General features: G+C 35.1%; 1 protein-coding gene across 2 annotated transcripts in view; it reads right to left on the bottom strand.

Moving 5' to 3' along the window:
- Positions 1-1034: 1034 nt before the first annotated feature.
- Positions 1035-20604, bottom strand: part of LOC121732265 — a 76349-nt gene continuing 56779 nt past the window's right edge. The window contains exons 2-5 of one of the 2 annotated variants that reach the window (XM_042122089.1): positions 9061-9102; positions 3694-3860; positions 2993-3159; positions 1035-2677 (exon numbers count right to left, since the gene is read on the bottom strand). In XM_042122089.1, the coding sequence (XP_041978023.1) occupies positions 2422-2677; positions 2993-3159; positions 3694-3860; positions 9061-9100 (630 nt within the window). In that variant the 5' untranslated portion in view covers positions 9101-9102 and the 3' untranslated portion in view covers positions 1035-2421. Of the gene's footprint in view, positions 2678-2992; positions 3160-3693; positions 3861-5787; positions 5864-9060; positions 9103-20604 lie in introns of those variants that run through there. The other variant, XR_006036344.1, reaches the window with a different exon arrangement.

Raw genomic sequence — 20604 nt, 5'->3', positions numbered from 1 at the left:
AGGGGGGGGGGGGGGGGGCAAATTACCCAGGTTCTGGGCCAGGGGGGGGCAAATTACGCAGATTCTGGGCCAGGGAGGGGCAAATCAGATTTTTTATAAGCTAGGTGTTTATAAAGAATAAAAAAATTAATAATTTTTAGTTGTATTGCAAACAAATGGCAAACAATCGTTATTTTTATAGATGAAAGTACTAGATAATATACTTAGTAGGGACGTCAACATGATCCAGGGAGGGGCAGCTGCCCCCCCCCCCTGCCCCCCCTCGGTACGCCCATGGTAATATTGTAAAATTTGGATCTGCAAGAAACTCAGATAGAATAAAAAAGTAAACAGTAAAGTAAGTAGTTTACAGTAGTGCAGACGCCTAGTAATTAATGTCACGTCAATGAAACTACGCTTTCCTCTGTACGTAGAGTTTTTACACGCTTCATGAAAAATCGGCCTTGACAAAAGTCTATCTTCACTTTTTTATACGATCTGAGTTTAGAACCGCTAAACAGGTTACAATTACCGTTAGAATATAAATAGAAATATGTGATATAATATAAACATAAATAAATATAAGTATGCATAATTTTATAAATAACATTTGTATTAATATTGTAAGTTGCAGGACTGTTAAATTATCTAGAGGCACAGACCTTCCTATAGAAGTTCTGTAACTCGTTAATTTGGTTACAATTTAGTCAACTTAGGTTGGGTTGCACCAACTAACTTTAACTTTAACTGTAACTTTAACTTTAACTACAATGCAAAATGTCAAATCTTTGGTTAAAGTTAAAAATGGACGCCATCAAGACGCCATATTTAACCATAACCATAGATTATGGTTATGGTTAAATATGACCACAAGGTTTTAAATGCACGTGGCGAAAAAAGGAACTAACGCTGTCATCATACAAAAACGCCATTTTTGACAGTTCTCCTTTACCAGCAGCGCCCCCGCCCACGTTCATTTATAACCTTGATGGACCAGCTGTCATCTGTCAATTTTTCCGGTCAAAGTTACGGTTAAAGTTAAATTTAGCCTTAACTATAACCATAACTTTAACTTTAACCACGCTTCTGGTGCAACCCAACCTTGGGCTTCTTACGGACGAACGACGTGTGTCGAACGTGTGTACGACGGACGCGTGCCGTTCGTCTGTAAGAACACTTATGGGGAAGACCTCCACTCCTTGTTAAAATTTCATTATCTGAAACAAATACTGTGTAAACATATTATGTGATATTTCCTGCAACATATAAGCTCTTGCTCTGTTAAAATATATAAAATCTTCATAAATCTGCAATAAACTCTTTAGAGTGGGTAAGTACAATATATTCGACAGAACTTTGTGCTGTAACTTTATATTGAGCTTCTGTTGTAACGGACGGTGGTGGTTGAGCGCAGCAACAGAAGGAGGTTTCGGAACCCATGGATACTTAGACACATTGCATTCAATAATTTCGAGAGCAAAGTAATTAGAAATTAAAAATGTATGGGATGAGTGATGTACTTATGTGACTGTCGAATACCACACATTTTCGATCCCTAACTTCGCTGCCGAGATTATCGAATACAATTTGTCTAAGCGTCCAGATTGGGTTTACGTGTACAGAAAAACGCCCCCAAATGAGAACTAGCTACGCCCCTGTGTGAAGACAAAATGATTCCGACTATTCTAAATATCTTTCCTAAATAAATACAATATAATTTTCTTAATTGTAAAATTTTCAAAAATACCGTATAGGATACCTAGGATAAGAAACGATGAAAAATAACGTTTTGAAAATCCGAATTTGATATGTAATAAATATTTTAGTTTAAAATTATATGTTATGTATGTGATATGTACACTGAGATGGATGCCCTACAATATATTGTGGTAGTGCGATCTGACTGTTAAAACCTACTTAAAATGAGGGGCTCTCAAACCACAGGTCGCAGCACAATATGAATATTAAGTAGAGTAACAGCCATGTTCTTTAAATGAAGATAAGTTTTACGCATGCAGCATTGTTTGGCTATCTTATCTGAAGTCACGCATGATGGTCTACTATATGTATTTTAATGTAATGAAACAGTATTTATAACACCATGTGACTGAGAGCCACTCAATTTAAGCTAAGTTTCAGTATTCAGCCCGAAAATACTCTGAGAATATGTCTTGTACTTTTGTATAAGTAATTTCACTTGTCTTGACATTTTGTCGAAAATTTTCTCTCAATTTTAAATAAGATATTCAAAATAACATACCACATTGTATCAATAGGATAAAATTTCAGTTAAAAAGGTTTTAAAGATCTTGAAAATCCGATAAAGACTTCAAATGTATGTAAAGTTTGTAACTCTTTTAAAATATGATTCCCTGGTACTGGTTCGGGTGATGCGCGTAACCTATTGGTCAGTTCGAAGCGATGAGAGAGAAAGAGATGAGCTTAAGTGTCACTGGCGACTGAGGGCTGCTTGATCAGGTCCACCTCCTGAGCCAAACTGCTCTGCGACTTGAGCTTGGGTTTGTCCAGCTTGTCTAGCTTGTCGTGCTTGTTATGTTTATCGTGCTTGTCGTGTTTATCATGGGCGGTTCCGGCCTTCTGTTCGACGACGCTGACGCCGTTCTTCTGCGTGGCCCTGACTGCCGGTTCCTCATATTCCTCTCGGTACTTCCTGCTGTGCCAATGTAGGCAGACGCATCTGAAAAGATAAAGGGTACTGTGTAACATAAAAATATTGTCAGGATTTGCTACAGGTTTTAATTATTAGATTTTTTAATGGTGCAATACTTGTAAGTAAGGTCAGCTCCATGTTCTCTTGGAAAACTTGGTACGAACACCAGCGATCACTATCAAGACTTAGTTTTATAATCGCTAATCAGACGCTGTACATACTAATCGTTCTCCTAATAGCTAATCACCTGCACTTATCACTACTCAAAGTGAATACAAGCCATAAGAAACAGTATAAATATTTCACCATCGTCTCTAAGTTACTAGGACATCATAACTCTACCTGAGTACAGCAGCCAACACTCCTACTCCCACGAGCGCGGCGCCAGCGCCCATGAGATAATAGCGGTGTTGCGCGGCCTCCGCCCCCGGGGACAGCTGCACCAGCCCCACCACCAACACCACGATACCCAGCAGCAGGGAACCCACTATAGCGTGGAGTACTGCGATCTGGAAGAACAGGTAAGAATAATTTGGAAGATTTGTTTCTATCCAAGAAGGTTAAAGTAACTTAGTAGAAGATAATATTATGTTATTTGTAGTTAATAGTTCTGCCATTAGCAGTGTTAGCAGCGCAGAAATGTCAAAAAACAGAACAGCTTGCCTGTTCTGTTTTTTGACAGATGCTTTGTTGTAGTCAGAGGCGTACTTATCTTAGGGGAAATAAGACCAAAGCTAAGGACGGAAAAAATGTCTTACTCCATAGACAGAGTTAGTTTTTACAGAAGAATTGCCAAAGTTACAGATTAATAAATATTATAGTATAATATAATCTACTGTGCTCGTGAAGTTTCGTCTTTCTATTGTGCTAAGTTTGCTAATACGATTTCTATAAATAGTTTAAATCAAATAATACAATAAGTGTGCTTAGTGTTGAAAAGAAGCAATTCTGAATGTTTTCTAAAAATATTTCTTCAATAAATCTTTCTAATAAAGCTATTTGAATGAACTTTTAGTACATATACAACAAAACTATTTGTTTACCCTCCCGCAGAAGTAGAGCTCGCTGCGGTACCGGTCGGGCGAGGGCGTCGCGTCGTCCCCGCGGCCGAGCGACAGGGCCAGCTGCGAGGGGCGCCGCCCCGACCGCTTCTCCGCACGCCGCCGCTCGTGCCGCACCGCCACTGCTGGCATTGCACCAATCATTTTCGCTGGAACCGTCAATTGTATTATCTTTATCGATACATTGTCATGTATCCCATGGCAGATGTATTTGACCTATGATGGGTGAAGCGCCTAGATAATCTAAGTGTAAATTCTATAATAACTCTTATATGGCAGATATATACGTCTAGAGTCAAGCCATTTACCCTATGATAGATGATAACGTCCTAGGGCCTAGGTAACCTAATGGTAAATACTAATTGCTAATTCATGGCTCCTATGATTTGAATACTCTTTACTACGTTTTAATGGTTGTTTCCCGCAGTAAAATGATTCTATCTAGTAGTAGTACAATAGATTTGTGAAGTTTTTTTATTCAAATCATAAATAATATTCGGCCGGGTCATAGCCGATCGCGCCTATCGGCATAAGGCTGCCTTCACATTACGTCGCAAGCAGTACGGCAGCAGCGTTGCAGCCGCGCGACTTCTATACAAAAGAGAGTCGCGCGGCTCGCGACGTAATGTGAAGGCAGTCTAAAGTTGCCATAGTACGTCATACAAAATATTCTTTATTTTCAAAAAATAACGTCCATGATTCGATAGTACTACGATAGGTAAATCGTTCTGCTGCAGGAAAACAACCACTAAAATGTCACGTTGTATACGAGCTTGTGTAGGGTAAAAGTTAAAAGTATTTTAAAACGAATATTTCTATCAATTGATAGCGGTTTATAATAGCAGAAAAGGCGAATTATGCAAGCAAGTTGAAAGTTGTACGTAATTGAAAGACCTCCTGCGCCTTTTTGTGCCTTTGCGCCCTAAGCGTTGCACACAGTACGCCTCTGTATAATACCTCTTTACCAAACCTTAAGACCCAATTTTTTTATTTAACCCATCAATCCCCAAGCGGCAGTCGGCTGCCGCATGAGAATAATTAATAATCTATTGTGTCTGCGATACCTACGATGGAGGTGTCAAAACTGGTTTTCTACTAAGTGTAATAATTTACAAAAACATTCAGCTTTTACTAGAAAAATTGAGCGAAAAGGTTGCATAATAATATTAGGCGCTGTTTTCTCAAACAAAAGAAGATTACGGAGATTTACCGGGAAATGAATTTGAAACAAGACGCTTTTCGGAAATTGTATGAAGCCTTCGGCGCAAACAATAGATTCTATACAAATTGAATGTAAATCCATACAATTTCGTGTGAGTTGTGTGACGTCTTTGATAAAAGTGTCACTATACAATACGCGTGTATGTGTTTATACTGTTTACTAAAATTTAGTGCTATGGAAGTATAAAATTATAAGCTTATTTCTATTTAATACTAAAGGCTGTGCTTTGTGAGTGATAGTGAATTTATTTTTATGAACAAAAAATATTTAATAGGTTTTTTTAAATGTAAAATATCTCTTTGATATAATGAAGCCTATTCTATATATATCTAAACTAATACAGAACCTAAATAGAAAATTAAAATCTTATTTTTTTAAAGATTTTAAAACTTTTCGCCAAAGCTCTGTAGTTTGCTAGTGAATTCATCGAAGCTTTTATGTGCTTGTAGCTTTCTTGAGAACGTGAACTTTGAGAAGCTATAAGCTGTGTAAAGCACTTTTTGGACTTGGTGACCTACTTTTCAGTTTTAGCAAATGTGGTTCAAAATGATTTGTAGTAGGGGCTCCTAAGTCATATTATGTCTCATTTTACAGTGTTGAATGAACTTAGGAGACCCCCAAATTTAAGTACCGTTTAAAAATTCAACAGCCATCTTTATTTTAAATGTGCACTAGTTTATTTAGTGCTATACGTAAGCGTAGCATGACGAAGAAATTATTCATATTGCATTTCATAAGCAAAAGATGTTTTAATAATATAATACTCTTATAGCAAATTCTGATTTTTTGTTACTGATATTTACTATATTGTATAAGTTATTGGTTGGCGAAGCTGCTGTGCAGAGGCGGCCATTTTGGTTGCTACTCGTGTACTCTCACCTTCAGTCTGTCGGTTGCTGGAATTACCATTCCTTCCACTCCGGTTGCCCTCTGAATAATAATTACTTATTATATTATTTGTAAAACTTGTCACTAAAACTAATATGTGGCTGGCTTGGTTTTTAATAAATCCGACTACTATCACTGAAATTGTATTGTAAAAAAGTAACCAGATGTTTTCTGCACTAATTAAATAAATATTACTAGCTATTTATAGATAAAACACGAATAAAATGACATTCACTAAAAATGATTCCTAGCTAGATCGATTTATCGCCCCCCAAACCCCCTATATACTAAATTTCATGAAAATCGTTAGAGCCCATTCCGAGATTCCAATTATAAATATATATTATATATATACAAGAATTGCTCGTTTAAAGATATAAGATTTAGTTAACATATTCTTTACTACTACAACTTCATTGTTTTATTTAATAAAGCTGAGTTACGTGTCAGCTTTACTGAACAAAACAAAGAAAAGAAAAAAGTTATAATCGTAGCTTACTTCGTAGCGGGTCTACGCCTGTATGCTACGCCGCGTAGCGCGCCGAGCCGTAGCGCTACGCGGCGTAGCATACAGCTATAAATATTGTTGGTTTTTTAATGCTTGGCCATTTCAAAATGAAGGATTATGACTTTAAATTTTTGGTAGTCTATGTTTGCTTTATTATAGCTCGTAAATTGGTCTTAATAAATGGCCTATATTGTAACTATAATTTGAGGATGAAATATTATTACGATTATTTTACAATTATTTTGTTTCACATTGTGATATTCTGAACATTATTAAAATAAACTCATAAAGTATTTGTTGCTAAATAACTCTATGTTTCTTGATAAATTGAATAAGTAAAAGGCAACACGTTAAACGTAATCCTAAAATATATTTCGTGTGTTCCAAGTGATTAATTCTATTAATCTTCTCAAAATCTTATCATTTAAGGTAAACCACGAGTAACGAAGTATAAAATGTAGTCGTTTTCTTTGCGAAGAGACGGGTCGCTAGTATAGAGTAAAGAAACACCTTACTACAGATAAACTAAAATAATTACCTGGCAACAGATAAGCTGATAAATGGTCTTTTTTTTTAATTTGATTTCACAACTAACATATTTGTTTATGGTACGTTGCTTGCACTTCTACAAGGATAGAGTGTACTGTTTTAATATACTTTACCGAACACTGATCACATAACGTGATACAGCACACCTTAGATACTTTTAGTAGTGCATTCGAATTGACAACTAAGTTTGAACTTAATATCTGTTTCTCTGTATCGCTAGTATGTTTAATAACCCTGTTGCATATTGTATGTGACAGGACTGATAATATCGCGATATAATATATAGCGCCTCGATATACTATATTACGAGACGTCGCAATAAATAGTAAATGTATTTTAGAGTTTTATGTCCCTCTTTAAGGGGGCGACTAACCCTAGAGTGTCGATTTTATAATTCATTTTTATACTTGAAAATAAGCCCCGAATTGTTTCATTTTCTAAAATTAGATACTACATTATATTTCCGAGAATTCGATCTGAGCAAAAACACGATATCTTAAAATTTTCTCGATGGAAAAAAATCACAAAGATGCATCTAATTTTCACAAATTTTTCATTTATTGCCATAACTGTGCATTGAACTAAGTTAATATTTTAACACATTGTAATTCTATCATTGAGAGATCGACCTAGCGGATTTTTTAAATGTTGTTTGATTTATCGAGTTATTGAGAAAAAACTAATTTGGCGATGAATCCGCGTCGTCCTTTTCACCTGGCATATGAAAGACGGGCGTGAGTGTGAAGAGAGGACGATGTTTGATTTTTTGGGTTAGTCACCCTCTTAAGTTGAAAGAGATTAGTGTACGATTAAACGTCACATAGTAACGTATAGTAACGTAATGCGACGCATTTTTAAACGTCTTATTCATAAGGTTATGACGTATGTCAAGAAGATATAGATTGAATTGACAAGACTATACAGCGGCCTTAGATTCCATTTTTTATGGTTTATTTAAAAATAAATCACTTCACCTCGCGACGTCGAGATGTGAATTGACCCTTAAACTTGTATTAGTAGAATGCGATAAGTGATAAGTGTACTAAAATATTATACTCTCTCAAAACAATATAATCTGTTTCATTTACTTTAAAAAAATTTCACCTTCAGATAACATGACTTCAATTTTGCTCTAGCGATAAACCACAAATAATATACTGCGACGTCTACACACCTTACGTCGATGTAAGGGGGTTTACCTCCTCCTATAACCCCTCCTAACCCCCATCTCCCCCCTGCCTTACCCCCTCTGTCTGTGCGAGGCGGAGCGTATTATGTGGACTAATTGAGCGCCGCGTTCATATCGTGTTACTTAACTATGTGAAGATTGTTTAACGGAAAAATGGGCGGTTGGGTTAACTGATAGTTGGTAGACGGGCAGACATAAAGAAATACATGTGGCACTCGGTGACTGCCGCGGTAAAGATATTGAATAGCATTTTTTATCAATTTATGCAATTATAATTTGCATACGTCTAGTCGAACGCACATAAACACCGTGCCGAAGATGCACGGCAACGACGTTTATTTTCGTTACGGAATTTCTTGATTCGGTCACCGGACTCAAATAAAAAAAAACTATGCAATAACTTAAAACCCAAAAGTGGTGTTTGTTACCTTCTCTGATTAGTCCGGCCGCACATTATAAAAAATTTCTGATCAGAAAAATTCGGACGCCCGCCGAAACGCACTCCACAACGAGCCAGGCCACAACATTACGTTGCGGCGTCGTATACGATGTCGGAGCGCAAAATTTCATTGGAAAAAGTCACTGTTGCATCGGAAATTTCCACGATGCGTTCTGCAGTGTCCCAGTTCCAGGCCACAGCCTGGCCCATACTATCAGAATTCTGACGTGTCTGACGTCCGACGAAATTTTTCTAATCAGAAATGTTAGTCCCGCTTCTCTATACTTTGTGTACTAAACTCGGACTCGCCGGAAGGTTTCTGACAGGTGTGCGGTTTGGTGGTCCGGCGGGCGCCCGAATTTTTCTGATCAGAAATTCTTATAATCCGGCCGGGCTTAGGCAGTTGAATAGATTTTGGTGTGGTAAAGAGATTAGAGATACTTTAAGTCTCGGAAAAGGCAGTTTTTGTTAAATATGTAATTTTTGTCACAGAAATATGTGTGGTTCCGACTTCCGATACAAATCTTGCAGGCATCCAGCAGGCAGATACTTACGGCGCTGATTCTCTCTTGGCTGCAATAACGACTGTAGCATCTCTGTAACAAACAGACAAAACTATTAATTTCCTTTTCTCTTATAGGATATAAGATATTAGAAATCTGACTTTAATGCGAGAAATTGGATAAGAACTGTACATTTTGCCGCAATAACGTTTGTATTTCTGAAAAGGGCAGTTTTTGAACCTGTGCATTGTAAACCAATGTATAATCAAGGATCATGTTCAACCATACGGTTAATGTTGATGAAAAAAATTAATAGAAAAATAGTTTTTCTACCAATAGGGTCATAAATAACATAATATTAGTGATAATATTTACATAAATAATTTAAATATAATATAATTCAGTACATATTATATTCTTTAAACCCGTGACGCATCTATTACCTGGAAGTATTAATATTAGGAATCCATAAAATCTGCACAATTTCACTTAACCAGCTTACATTGAGCTCCCGGTCCAAGCAATTACATGGTAATTTTATTTTTATATACCTCCATACAGGTCATGATAACCTGGTTTCGCGGAAAACCTCAAAGCTGATGAGTCATAGTTTTGAAAAGACCTCCTGGAATTGTTTTCACCATAACCTTTTATGTATGAAGTTTTAAAATTCAAAGGAACTGAGTTGTTCTAAGTAACTTGGTTTTAGATAATGACTGTCCAGTGTCCATTGTTCCAAAATAACACTTAGGAATCTTTAATATTATAAATGTGAAAGTCTGTCTCTCTGTTACCTCTTCACGCCCAAACCGCTGAATCGATTTCACTGAAATTTGATATAAGGATACTGTGAGTCCCGAGAAAGGACAAGCAGTACTTTCTATCCCGAAAAAATGTACGGTTCGGGTGCAATAAACGAATTTCGTTGCGAGATGTCATCTAGTTGTTAAAAAAATATATATACATACAGCCGAACGTATTACCTCATCCTTTTTGGAAGTCGGTCAAAAAAAGAAGATTAGAACTGGACTAAGCTAACAGCATAGAAATTATATATTTTTAAGGCCATTGTGCTCATGATATATAAGAATTTGGAGTCCAATTTCACTTAGACTTTATTGCATTCTACAAAAGTTGTCTTTCGTAATGATAGCAATAAATTCTGAACTCCAAAATGGATACAACCTTAGAATCAATAAATAATTATTATTTTACTAAGACTGTACTTTGAACTCGCGATATTCAGGCTTTTATAATATGAATTAAATACTCATTTATATACAGTTGTAAAAAACAAGTGATAATACTTTAGGATGTGTGTCACTAAATATTAGTGACACATTCATTGGAATACACTGTGAAAGTAGCAGCGGTGAAAGATCAATTTCATTGTGATTTGTATGGGCTAGCGCCCAGCGTCATATATATTTGCCCATAAAAAGTTAAAAAAGCAACTCTTTCAATACAATGAACTCTATTTAGAAGAAAGACGTATAAAATGTGTCACTAATATTTTATACGTGGGAGAGCCATGCTTTGGCACGAATGGGCCGGCTTGACCGGAGAAATACCACGTTCTCACAGAAAACCGGGGTGAAACAGCGCTTGCGTTGTGTTTCGCCGAGTGAGTGAGTTTACCGGAGGCCCGATTCCCTTCCCTATCCTCCCCTATTCCCTTCCCTTCCAATCCCTACCCTCCCCTATTACCCTATTCCCTCTAAAAGGCCGGCAACGCACCTGCAGTTCTTCTGATGCTGCGAGTGTCCATGGGCGACGGAAGTTGCTTTCCATCAGGTGACCCGTTTGCTCGTTTGCCCCCTTATTTTATAAAAAAAAAAAAAAAAAAAAAAGACTCAAACACACCCCAAACACACCACACTCTGTATTATACGCATTAATTTTAATTACTCGTGGATATCGTTTAATCTAAATTACATTGGTTTTGAATATGCGCGTGGATAGCGCAGGTTGTCATTATGTTGTGTTTAGTTACTCTATTTAAATTGTATAGGAGACTATACAATTAGTGTTGTGTTATGCGGCCATTATTATCTGAGTACAACATAATCAATTGTGATTGCAAGTTTGGCATTAATTGGAATTCCACTGTTTTTGTTATTTATACTCTTCGATTGTGTTGTATTGTATAGGTCTACCAGAATCTGATGGCAAAAAGTGAGAAAATAAATTGACTCTAGCAATACCGGGGTAATTGGAATAAAACACTTTGATCCTTTTTTTCTTATAGCGGCTGTTTCTGTGTGTTAAACATGCAAATATAAAAAATTATCCAATGATCAAGGATATTTTTTGAAAATCTGCTGTCAAAAATTGCCATCAGATTCTGGTAGACCCATAAAGTTAATATACCTAGCGGAATAGAGAAACAAAGGCCTGAGCAGGAGAGATGTCACTATCAGTAACACTGCGTGGTAAAAAGAGACGTGTGATACATGACAGCAGCACTCTTTTTTTGACGTCCAGTTGGCACGTGCCGCACGTTGACAATTTAATCTCATAGAATTCATGTTCAATCATGCTTGTGTAAGTGTAATGTACACATATTTTTACACACAGATGAAACCAATTTCGGTTTCGTTTGACAGCTCGAGATTGTTGCTCTATTCCGCTAGGTATATTAACTTTATGGGTAGACCTATAATAACATATTATAGCCTATGTCACAAAGTGTTTATGTTTTTTAATTCTTTTCGTGATAAGTGAATAAACTTCTTTCAAAGTCAAAGACAAAGTCAACATTTTTTATTCAGAATAATATTTTTTCAAACACAAATAATAATAAAAAAAAACTGCGCCTAATCACGTCGTAAACTGTCATTTGGCGAGCTACTTCTACTTATGAAAAAAGTCTACTCCTCACATCTTATTAATTCATCAAGCCCCATACGGTCACCGGTGAACGAGACACAATAGAATATCTATTGTTTCTCGTCTGTTGCGTCTCTATTGTGTCTCGTTTTCCTACGATCGACGGGTTACTAAAACTTCTTTATTATTCACACTCCTGTACGCGCTAAGTCTAGGTATCTAGTATTTATAAGCCCGGCCCACATATCGTGACCTTTATCGATTGTATAAAGCCTAGGCTTAACTTTTTATGTCTAGAGCTGGACTTTCAAGGATTGAGCTAAAAATAAACTAATTCCACGCTCTGTTTAGCGCCAAGGACGGTGCGGTTTTACTTTTTAGTAAAAAGATATAATGTTTAATTAATACGGCGTGCTTGTTGAATACACGCTAAAATAACATTTATTTTAAATACAGTGATAAGTATTTGAAATTATCTATAACAAGATGACGAATGATGGATAAAAAGTAACCTATCCTTTCTCGGTACTTAAAGTATCTCTATACCAAATTTCAGCAAAATAGGTTCAGTTGTTTGGGCATCAAGAGGTAACAGACAGAAAGACAGACACAGTTTCGCATTTATAACTTTGTATAATAAATGTGAAATTGTGTCTGACTGTAAGTCTGTCTGTCTGTAACCTCTTCATGCCTAAACCGGTGATCCGATTTTGCTGAAATTGACCCGGGAAAGAAAATATATTACTTACTTATTATCCCTAATCTTTGATTTTTTTTAAATGAATTATTGCTATATTTTTGAATTGTAGAAATAAATATTTTAAAGCTATCTTGTAGTTAAAATAATAATCCAGAATACGAGATAATTAATTATATCATAGCGAGCTTTAAAATAAAAGCTCTAACAAAGCTATTTAGTTACGGAGGCTGATTAAAAACTTGAAAGTTGGCTTTAAAATTTTAACTTGTTCATTGGAGCGATCATATTGCAAGAGTAATTAAACATTAGCAGCTGTGCTCGGACACTTTAGAGATTTTGACCGAAAATTTAACTGCCTTACTAACAAATATTATACTGTGAATTACCTACTATGAAATGTGATTAAATGAAAAATGTTTCATTTACAAATTGACTTGTAAATAAAACATTTTTCACTTTTTTTTGAAAACTAACGCTTTCGGAAATTCTAATTCAGGTCTACCAAAACCAGGTGTAACAAAACTAAGAGGTAGTACTCTAGAGTGTGTATGGACCCTAAAGTATTATTAATAAAATATCTTATTATATCTATAAACGAGCAATTCTTGTATATAATATGTATATATATAATTGGAATCTCGGAATCGGCTCCAACGATTTTCATGAAATTAGTATATAGGGGGTTTCGGGGGCGATAAATCGATCTAGCCAGGAATCATTTTTAGAAAATGTCATTTTATTCGTGGTTTATCGAATACCGAGCAAAGCTCGGTGAAACAGCTAGTATAGATTATAGAGTTCACTGTGAAAGTAGCAGCACTGAAAAAGCTTTTTACTTTTGTGTGGCAAAATTCATGACGCTGGAGTGCTTGTCCATAAATGACAAAACAAAAATTTGCTTTTGCAGCGCTACTGCTACTTTCACAGTGAACCCTAAAGTAATATCACTAAGTTTTGTTACAAGTATTATACAGGGTGCAATTAAACCTACCGGCCAATTTTTATGTATCATTAGGAGAGTGCAAAATAGGGTGTTAATTTTTTTAACAATAACATATTTTATCCCAATTTATCCCATAAAAATCGTTGCAGAGCGGTCACTTCGCGGCGGTGGGTAGTGCGGGGGTGACGCGGGGGGTGGCGCCAGGGAGGCACGGATGTCACACGCCGGCGACGCGTAGTATCCATTAATTGTGGTGTTTTTTAGGAAAACTTTCAGAAGCTATTTCTCAACATTTTAGTACTGGGTGATTATAAAAGAAAAAATACGTCTATTTATATTTTTAAAAAGGATCAATACATGAAAATTTGGCCGCAAGGTTTAATTGCACCCTGTATAAAATGTCTGCTTGTCGGGAACATTCATGATATTAGAAGATTTTTAATAGTTATACGCTGCGTAAATATCTTGACGCAACGGAGTTGCGGGCGTCATATTGTGTTTATCATAAAATATATTGTCTTTTATAATGCTCGAGAAAGAACATTCATAAGTCTCCCTGGGTCTATACTGTCCAGCTGTAGTAACAGGTAAACATAGCAAGTGGGACAGACGGGGCTGACCCAAATGAGGGTCGCGGAACCTTTTATAGCTTTTTACCCGGCTCGCAGACGTCTGTGTGCGTAACCTCCCACTCAATTATATGTCTCTGGTAGCAAAAATCCGTACTATGTCGATATAACGACATATAATTTTGATAAAAGTGATCTAAATTATTCCGCACAGAGCAAACTTCGCGGAGCCCCAGCGGTCTGTCAAAGTAGCAAACTGCAAAGTCCTTGTAGGGGCTCCTATAATTTTTTTAGAAATAGAGTCTGGCTAGCGAAAGATGAGACTGGAAAAAGGCGGCAAATTAAAAAAATCGACGTATAACAACCCTGTTTATAGCCGGAATTATACTTTTAATCTACGAACTACGAATAATAAAAACTAAGAAACCTTATTATTCGTAGTTCGTAGATTAAAACTATAATTCCGGCTATAGACATGGTTGTTAAACGACGATTTTTTGAATTTGTCGCCTTTTTCCAGTCTCATCTTTCGCTAGCCAGACTCTATCATCAGATGAGCTTGGAGACAATTCATTCAGAGACAAAAAAATTTTTTTGGGGTCCGTCTAAACAGTCACTTCTAAAAAGGGATTCACCACAAAATTTGAGAACCGCTGGTCTAAATCATAATAACTTTTGTTTCTTGTTTGTACATACAGTTTTGCAATCGTTCTTTTCAATCATGGCCCAAAACGGAGAGACCACATGACTAACAAACTAGGACAAACGAATACTAATTATTAATTAATTAACTATATAAAAGACTGTCTGTCTGACTAATCAACAAACTCTAAAACGGAATTATATTATTAGTTATATTGTTTAAGAGTAACATTGTCCTACAATCCATATTTTAGGACCATCAAATCAAAGTACAATCCTTTCTATCTCTGTTCGCAAATAAAACAGTCGTTCGTCTTATCAAAACGAATCTACTCACAAAAAATTGGCTTGATAGTAATAAAAAAAATTGTTCTTGGGAACCCGGACTTGGATTTTATCAATAATTGTTGTTTGTACGTAAATTATTATTTGACCAAATGTACCAGGATAGCCACAGATGTAGTTAACACAGCGGCCAGGCGGTCAGCCGACGTAATTCAACTTGGTTATTAGTTTGGTCCAGTGGCACAGCTGTCATTATATATAAACTCACACTCTTATTAATAAAAATATCTGAAGAGAGCAGAAATCAGACACTGTGTAGTAATAAGGTCGAGACATAAATAATGTTCGCCTTTGTCTGTCTAGCAACGTATGAAAGGAAGGCAAAATGTTGTATATTACAAAATTTATATTACAATGTTGTATATAACGATGTAAGGTTTTAAATGTATTTTTAACTATTATTATTATTATTAAAATATGATAACTACATACGGTTGTATGTGTGTAAGTAATAGAAAAATATTTCTTTGGCATAAATACATATTATTCTTTTACTTTTGACTTAAGTCGGGTAGTTTTTTTTAGTATCAAATCTATGTACAACGTTTTTCTCTAGTGTATCATAGTAAATCAGTTGTAATAGATGAGTTATAAAAAATCTCCTAAAGTAGGTTATTGGTAATAAAACGATAAGTCTGGCATTTATAATAATTTATTATAATAAGTGTAATAAATCGAGTGAAAGGAAATACTAAAGTGGAATGTCGTGGCTTACCTAAACATACATACACCTGAGCAAAAGTAATATTGTACACTCTAAGCGTGCACTTCAAAATCGTACATTTGTAATCTTAACTTCACACTTTTGACACTTGATGTTAGGTCTTATTCTAGAAACTAGTATTATAGTAGTTCGAAATAGTTACTGTTTTCTTAAAACCTTCTCTATCATAAATATGAAGAATGAGAGAGATCACACGCTATGTCGTCTAATGATCATCTTTGACGACAGTAAAACTATTCCCCTGGAATATTTCAAAAAGAAAAAAACTTCCGATATAACTGTTTTGTTAGTATTACAAATTTTCTAAGGCCTATTTGGGCCAATTATTATTAAAGCAACCTTAAAAAATATCATTCCTTTTTTCCAGAACCGGAGGAACGGCAATATTTAACCTAGGACCAGAGTTAACTAGGTTAAAGTTAATTTTATCCCAGATTGGCGCAAGTGAGACGTCCGTAATATAACTTTTTGCATCATTTCAAGTATTCTCAATTGTACAATATTACTTTTTCTCGAAGGCGAATACAAATTGTAAATATGAATAAAAAGTTGAAGTAAACTTGTAACAAGATTTCGGGACATCGTAAAACAATCGAAACGAGTAAACGGTTACAAAACAACTTTTAAACAATTTGTCAAATGTGACATTTATATTCGGGCTCATTCACAGAACACGACAAGTCGTAACGTTGTGCTACGAAGCGCTACGATATCGTACCAAGCGTTAACGTTGGAACTTATGTTTCCAAAATGAATAGTTTAAATATAGTTAGGCTTTAACGACCGCTTTCAGCGACATTTAATGTCTCCTTAACTTTAATTTAATGACGATTTTGTGTTAAGCTCCTTACATTTTTGTCAAACTTTTATTTGAATGAAAGTTAAGTTTTCTTAAGTGTCGTGCCTTACAGTTAAGCACGTCAATTAGGGATTAAATTAAGAAGAGTGCGTAGAAAAATGCTCCAACGCTACGTAAAAAAACGTAGACTGCTACGACGATTCCATTCTACGCCGTTCGTAGACCAACGCTACGACAAATCGTATTATGTAATGAACCCTTCACAATAATAACAATGAAATTGGAAATACGCGAGTGTATATTTAGTTACATTCATACAAACAAAGCTTATTTTAACGTAATTAACAATATATTATTTTACTTTAATTATTCAATAACAAAATTAACTTAACAAATTAATATATTTTGTTTATAAATAAAAAGGTATACAGTACTCTATCTTTATTATTTGACATATCTCATACTTGTTTCTTTAGTAAAATTTGTTAGCATCCTAAAAATTGTAGATAACACATGGTTTGTGGGGCTAAAATATATTTTCGCCGTCAGGTTACGGTCGTAATATAGCGATGAAGGACCATTTTTCTAATTAAAAAACGGTGACAATCACCCCTATATGAAATGTTATCATTTACGGCCGGTTTATATTATTCCAATCCAGTGATCCAGTCCAGAGCTGGAATAATGTAAAGGGGTAATGAAATGCACTGTGGCGCACTAAATTAGATTCCAGTGTCATTATATTACATAGAAACTGGCTCTTCACCGCTATGTTATGACTGCTAAAATACGTCACCGCTTTCTGATTGTACAACAGTTTTGATAATATTTGTAAATATAACAAATAATAAAGACGAATAGATATATCTAGTATGTATATCACCTATATATAGTGCGCACTCGCATAGGTATAAAGGCGCAAAAGCGTAAAAATGTCCACAACATCGAAATTGCGTAAAAAATCACAACAAACATGTTTGAGCGATACACGAATCACGATACCAAAACTGTGACACAACAACAGAAAATTATACTAGGGTTGCAGAGTTATGGTAGGAGTGTAAGTGTAACCCATAAAGTTAATATACCTAGCGGTGATTCCGCTAGGTATATTAACTTTATGGGTCACACTGTTGTAACCAATATAAAATGTTAAAAGAAATTCCGCGAGAACCGTTCCAGCAAGCCTTTGTAAAACTGCAAAGCAAAATTCATTCCCTCCTCGTGGTCTACTTTATATCTGTGCCAAATTATATAAAAATAGGTTGAGTAGTTTGTGAGATTAGCGTACACAAACAAACTTTTTACTTCGGCTGTCTTCGATCACTAATATACAAGATACACAGTCCGCGGCAAAAAACGACGTCACTCAAAGAGCACCAAACGCAACATTCTGGTGGACTTTAGATTTAGTAGTGCTCGAACGCTCCGCTGGGAAACATGCCCCAGTGCTCGTTCAACAATCGTAAAAATCATACGTTTAAAACGCAAAAAAAGGATGGAATTTCATATTTCCGGAAAGTATTAATTTTATCCTAATATATTTTATACAATTGTATTGTAAATATTGGTATTTCGTTAAGAAATCAACAAAAACAGTTTTAAAATTAAGTTGTAAATAAATCAACACGAGGTATAAACCATCTCAATTGCGAATACTCATACTAAAGGTACTTATCGTAGTTTATCATGCCCACTTGAAATGTTCGGGTTATACACTGTGTCTCTGTTCCATTTGGTGGAGTCGCTATTAATTATTACTTATTTTTATGAGGAATATAATATTTTTTCGTTTCCTCGAGATCCAATTAGATGTGGAGATTGGATATCAGTTATAGCACGGCAAAGAAAGAAAAATTTTTCAAGCCGACTTTAGCGAGCGTTGTATGTTCTAAGCATTTATATTCAATGTATACACGTATATTTTAGTTAATTATAAAATTAAACATATTAGAACAACATAATATTACAAGTAAAAATAATTACTCCACACTTTATACATTATACTTCGGAAAAATTAAAAGATGGACTATTAAAATTATTACAATCAACAAAAAAATGTTGAACAGTTCGACTCTACTCATACTTCACTTCGCCCTGTTCCAGCGGCGAAGTGCGGCCGTAAAATGGAAGTGCTTTTTTGAATTTAAACTTTAAGATATATACGCGGATGGTTGAATTTAGTTTGAAGCGTGCGTCGTTTGTAAAAATGTATTGCTTTGTAAACACACATGTACATTGTTGTATAAAAAGATCTTTAATTACTATGATTAAGGTTGATTTTAGATAAATGTATACTTTTTTAAACTCAATTACTCGGCGACAGATTTTCGAGAGGTTTTGTATGGGATTGTGTATCTTGTATATTAGTGATCGAAGTCGGCTGTACAATATTAAGTAATATATTACATACATACATACTACATACATACATATAGAATTCAGTATGTATGTAGAAATATTACACATGAATATCTGTCATATAATAAGGTTTAGCGGCATCATTAGCAATCTCATTCTTTTGTCTCTCTGACAAAAAAGTCGCCATGTTGGAAATTCAACTGTCACATTTAAAGTAGAAAATGTCTTTGTTGAATCTGTGATTATTTCCATTGTGAACACAGTTTGTCGGATATTTAAATGACAAATTAAAAAGGATGTTAATCTAGCGAGTAGATTTTTTTCTTCCTCAGATATTTTTTAAAATGTCGCAGTCATCTGGTTGAATCTGCTATTTAAGTGAATGACTAACACGTTCATTGCATAAAACCATACTTTAATTAAATGACTTAAGGCCAACAATTCAGTCGTGAAGAGGAGTCCACACCGCCGTTTTTCCAGACAAACGTTGTCCCCTGTTTCCTCCCTGGATAATGCCGGTAGAGTTATGATTTTTTTCCTGAATATCTATGGCCACTATTAGCATGTCCCTATGTTTTCTTTTTTATCATAATTTTATTATTAAAAAAGATAAGAACGTCCAAAAATCCAAAAAAATGGCCAGATTTTCCTCTGTGTTCCAACACCCAGAAAACAAAACTGGCTAGAATATACAAAAAAAATTAAACATAGGAACACAGTTCAAGCCTTGCTTTAATTCTTAATGAAAAAAGTATTTAAATCGGTTGAGTTTTGGAGAAGGAATCAGCGGACAACGAATCGATGATTTTCTGTTCCTTTATTAGAACTTTTGTCGTATTGTCTCTATCGCGCTCTGCGGTGGGAGACTTGAGATTGGTGGGACAGCAATACATTTTCAAATACCTATTTTCAATTTCTCTCGCCCCTGGTGTATCCTCTCGTCAAAAGTCAAAACTAAAGGCCAACTCTTCAAGTCTTTAACTTTAAATTTAATGGTTTTATTCATAGAGATATTAAAATCGTTTGTTTCTCATAAATATGTTTTTATTCAATGGATTCGCTAGACATTAAAGCAAATAGAACATTCAACCAGATGACTGCGAGACATACATTTAAAAAAATCTCTAAGAAAGATCAGTAAGAATATTTACAGATAAGTACTATATGCTTAGCATATTATAGCAGTTCTAATTTTTCGATGAAAATATTAATTAAGATAATCGATTATCGGTTTTTATGATATTAGATTCACCATAACAATACAACCCTTAGTTCGTATAGTACAAATGTCAGATGTGTATGAGATCTATAATGTCTATAGTGTAAAGCGTGCTTTATGTAGTGTTATCGACAGTACATAGTTTGAGACTTCTTATAATAGGGTATACTTAATACGCAAATTATTATCGGATGATACAAATCGTTTAGTGTGCGCACATTTATACATCTTCGTACTTAGCTTTCGATCAAACTATTGGCCGACTAAAAGTCTGCGGGTCATAATTATTTTAGTGTTATGTTAAATTACTAAGCATTATTTTCCCTTTTTTAATCAGTTATATATTACACACACATCCTACTAATATTATAAAGGCGAAAGTTTGTTTGGATGTATGGATGTGTGGATGTATGGATGTTTGTTACTCTTTCACGCAAAAACTACTGAACGGATTTGAATGAAAC

The sequence above is a fragment of the Aricia agestis genome, chromosome 12 (assembly GCF_905147365.1).
Source record: "Aricia agestis chromosome 12, ilAriAges1.1, whole genome shotgun sequence".
Taxonomy (NCBI): Eukaryota; Metazoa; Arthropoda; class Insecta; order Lepidoptera; family Lycaenidae; genus Aricia; species Aricia agestis.
This window is presented reverse-complemented; position numbering and strand designations above follow the sequence as displayed.